This window comes from Myotis davidii, unplaced genomic scaffold (genome assembly GCF_000327345.1).
Source record: "Myotis davidii unplaced genomic scaffold, ASM32734v1 scaffold135, whole genome shotgun sequence".
Lineage (NCBI taxonomy): Eukaryota > Metazoa > Chordata > Mammalia > Chiroptera > Vespertilionidae > Myotis > Myotis davidii.
In genome coordinates this window covers 8,017,852-8,022,036 of record NW_006289813.1, presented here as the reverse complement: position 1 = coordinate 8,022,036, position 4,185 = coordinate 8,017,852, and the positions used below count along the sequence as shown (strand labels likewise).

General features: G+C 50.7%; 1 protein-coding gene across 2 annotated transcripts in view; it reads right to left on the bottom strand.

The window, feature by feature from the left end:
* Positions 1-2,542: 2,542 nt before the first annotated feature.
* The window catches only part of EXOC3 (exocyst complex component 3), a 20,052-nt gene continuing 18,409 nt past the window's right edge, over positions 2,543-4,185 (bottom strand). For both annotated transcript variants that reach the window (XM_006762453.2, XM_015563090.1), the window contains exon 13: positions 2,543-4,147. In XM_006762453.2, the coding sequence (XP_006762516.1) occupies positions 3,976-4,147 (172 nt within the window). In that variant the 3' untranslated portion in view covers positions 2,543-3,975. The remainder of the gene's footprint in view (positions 4,148-4,185) is intronic.

Genomic DNA, 4,185 nt, shown 5'->3' with positions numbered 1-4,185 from the left:
GGTCCAACTATCTGCAAGGCCTGAACCTTGAAATTCCTTGGCGCCATCTGGAAAGGAGACCCTGGGGGGCAGGAGGTGGGCAGTGGCAGAGCCTCCAGCTTCTGGGAGGTCTTGGCAGGTGCCCTTGTAAGGCTGCCTCGTGGCTCCTTCTGTACACCTGACCCGGTTTTGAACTGAGCTGGCACTTGTTACTATTCCCATTGTCACTCCCGACTCAGGGACTAGAGGGGCCCTGGGACCACAGAGCCCAGGCTCCGTGTTTGAGTTCTTGCACTCTGTCCATTCTCTCATCAACACTGCCAGGGAAGCCGAGACAAGCAAAATAATATCTGCCCACAATACCAACTTGATTCCAGTCCCAGGCTGGCCACTCTCAGGGCCCTAGGTCAGAAGCCCTGACTCAGGAATAATTCACAGGCCGAGGGGTTGGGGATGTGGTTGCCCTAGGCCCTGTGTGATATCATGTCCACTTACCAGCTCTGTGAACACCTTTCTCCTTATGGACTGGGTACAATTGCAGAAACATGTTTGTTCATTCTTTTTGTGTGGAGACTCCCAGAGCCTGGCACTTGTCCTACCTGGATTTCAGTGTGGCAGCCTCTGGATACCAGGTTTCCTGTGCCCAAACACCTGCTCCCTGGCTTGAGTTGTCCCACTTGACACTGGCAGATGGCCCAGGCTGGGTTAGAGGTTGCACTGGCTCCATGGGTGCACCCACACAGCCCCAGCTAAGTCGAGTGGGGCCTTCATTAGGAAGCAACTTTTGTTCAGACTTAGAGCCAGTCCTTAAGTGGACCTGGGCCAGGTAGTTGGTCTGACCCCACCTAACACAACAGAGGGAAGCTGGTGGAAGCCCTGCCCTTGAGAGCTGCTGTTTCATGGGAGAGCTAAGAGGACTTGGAGAGGGGCTCAGACCCCTGGTTCTGGGGCTGTTGTAGACCTCCTGCCACTCCCTCTGAGGTTTCAGGGACGGTGGCCTTAGAGCTCCTCCTGCAACCTCCCACCCAGCCAGGCCTCTGGAAGGAAACCACCATCTGACTGTCCTAGGGGGAGCAGGGAGCCAGGAAAGGGGCCACTGAGTTGGCCCTCATCTGCCCGCCCATTCCTCAGAGGTAGGTTTTTGTGTGAAGACAAGGTAGTGAAGGATTAAAGGGATAATGGACTTCAAGACACTCCTAGAGGCTTTTCTAAAGAAGCCAGGCTCAGCTCTGCTCAGGAAAGACTTCATGCAGTGCTCAAGTGCTCACGCCATCACAGGCCAGGATTACTAGCCGTCTGTAGTGCTTCCATGGTGCACATTGAGTCCCTGATGGGAAAATCTCTACCAGTTGCTGTTGAGAAAAATGAGGGACAGCAAAAGGAACATTTAGTGTGGCGTTTGTTCACCAATACAGAGAAGGCTCTTTATCCTAAAGGGAGTGGGGCTGCTCATTATTTGAACTGAATCATTAGCTCAGCCATCACAGATAAAGTGTCGGTTGGTTTTCAGTAGATGTTTTCCCACACTTTGCAACCATTTTAATAAACTCTAAAGAGCACAAAACCCAGCCATGATCTGTACAACAAAACCTGCCCATAAGTGATCCCAGACCAGCAGACCCTGAGCCACAGCCACCAACAGCAACTTTATGAAGGCAATGCTCTGACCATTCCCTGCAGGAGTGGTTCATCCAGAGCAGGCTGGGTCCACAGCCCAGTCAGTTCGGCACTCCAGCTGCCTTAACAACTCCCTGGGACCACGGGACCCAGATCCAATTTCCAGCTGCAGGGCTAGAGGCTGTCAGGTAAAGCAGTTCAAGGGCAGTTCCTGGGACCCACTCAACTGCCAGGTGGTGAATCCATTTGACATCTATCTCCTGGATAAACCCTTCAGCCCTGTGTTTTTGGGGGAGGAGGGGGTAGGCAGATTTTCTGTTAGTTGAACAGCACAGTCTAATAAGCACAGCCAGACAGGAAGTTCCAGACATGAAGCCTCACAGAACCCCAAAACCCACATTTCAGTGATCGAGAGACACCTCCATCTGTTAGCACAGTGTTATAAACCCTAGTACTGTGGATACATTTCATAAATGAGAATCCTAGCTGTTCTTGTCACTGTAAAACAGAATGTAAACAATGTCTTATGAATGTATTTCCTTAGGAAAACTGTTGTAAAATTTTTTATTAGGAAAGAATTTCTATTTATTTAATACTGAACTTTGGCCTACTTTGTGGTAGGCTATAAAGCACACAAATTTAGGAGTCGCTACTTCTCACTTCTGTATTTTGAAAATAATTTTGTCACAATGCTCGCCTACTGCATACCATTGATCTATTATGAAAAGAATTTTTAAAGCAAGAATTTCATTGAAATTGGAATTGAAATGTGTAAGTTATGAGTGGTGAAATTGTGAATTTAATTTTGTGAAAATGATCTTAAACTTTGTGTAACCCTAATCACAATCGATGTGCCTTACAGTGGCCCTCAATGTGCTGTTGACAGTGTCTGCGCAGGGGGCCCATCATAGAACCTGCTGCAACTGATTGATCAAATCTATTAAAGAGATTTCAAGGCATTTTTTTGGTGCAAATGTTATCAACGAGAAATCACATCAAAGAGAACATAAGGAGCAACTCCTGAAGGCAGACATTGCTCTGGCACTGGAGTTAACGTTGATCTGTGTGCACATGAGGGAGGGAGGGAGGGAGGGCACTTCTGGCTGGTACCAGCATTGGACACACCGCTGTGGGCACAGCCTGGGCCCTGGAAACTGGTTTTTCCCCAGGAGAGACAGGTGAACACTACCACTCACTCCCTTAGACCCGTCACAGCACAGAGAGGACAGGCCCAGGAAGGATGGGAGCAGTGCCCATCCAGCCTAAGTGGGAGAACGAAGCACCTGAAACATCAAGTGGGGAGGGGAGGGGCCTGGGGCTAAAACCAGAGCTAGCCTTGAGAAAAAGACCCGAGTTCACTCATGACTGGTTAGCGACATGTCAATTCTACTTCAGTTTTGATTCTTTCAAGAAAAAGTCCTATTTGTGAATTTTTCATGTCTCGTGAGGGTGAAAGCGCAATATAAACTTTGCCAACCGGAACATGTCTTAGGAGGAAACCAGCCTATCGGGACACACTCAGAGGTTCCGAGCAGCCCGACACTGTGCACAAGCAGTGCTGAAGGGAGGGAGCAGCACAGACGTCTTCCTGAGGGACGACCCTCCAGCCTGAACTGGCCAGTCCCTGGGAGCCTGAATCAAGGGTGGAAGGGGCCTGCGACAGAGGAACGGGCAAACTCCTCTCCTTCCTGTCTTAGTCAGCACTGTGCAGCTGTGCCAGGCACCACTCATCTAAGAAATCTCGCTCACTGGGATGGAGGGTGAAGAAAGTTTGGGGAGGCACACACAGGGGCTCACCATGTATCCTGGATGGACCCTTCCATGAACCTGGTATGAAGATTAATGTGTAAAACAAAGCTACCACTGAAGGCAGCCATGGAGAGACAGCTGAATAACAGAAAAAAGGTCTCAGGGACCCTGAGTCAGGAATACGCAAGGCCCATAAATCTAAACCACGGAGGGCTGCCTGTGTGGGTGTGGAGCAGCAGGCCACAAGAGACCAGTGGGACCTGTCCTGGCGGGTGAGGGTGGCAGGGAGATGGGGATGCCTTCAGATGCTGTGTCTGGGCCCCTGTGGTCACCACTAGTAAGAAACAGCTGGGAAACTCATTCCCCACAGCGTTTACTTTTATTGAACAGCAGCATCGGAAGTGCTGACACTACAGGAGGGAGTGAGACGAGAGGTGAACCAGAAGTCAGCCAGGATCCTGCCCACAAGCTGGGCCACCACAAGATAAGAGGGTTAGAACGCGCCACCAGAGCACCTGTCGGTCAGGCAGCCTGCTCTCGGCAACATGAGTCATACTGGATGTCACACATGGGATGAAGATCGTGAGATGAAGATGTGCCCTAACCACAGGTCAGACAGAAACTGAAAGGCTACTTGAGGAGCTTGGCCACGTTCAGACTGGGAACTATGATTTCCCTGAAGATGGGCACATAGTTTGGATTCACCTGTGTGTTGCCCTGCTCCAGTGTCTCAATGATGGTCTGCTTCATGTCCCGGCTGGCATCCCCTCGCAAGGCCAGCAGCGCGCCGATGTGGTCATCCCTGGGAAAGTGGGGAAAATGGAGGGGTGTATGGGGGTA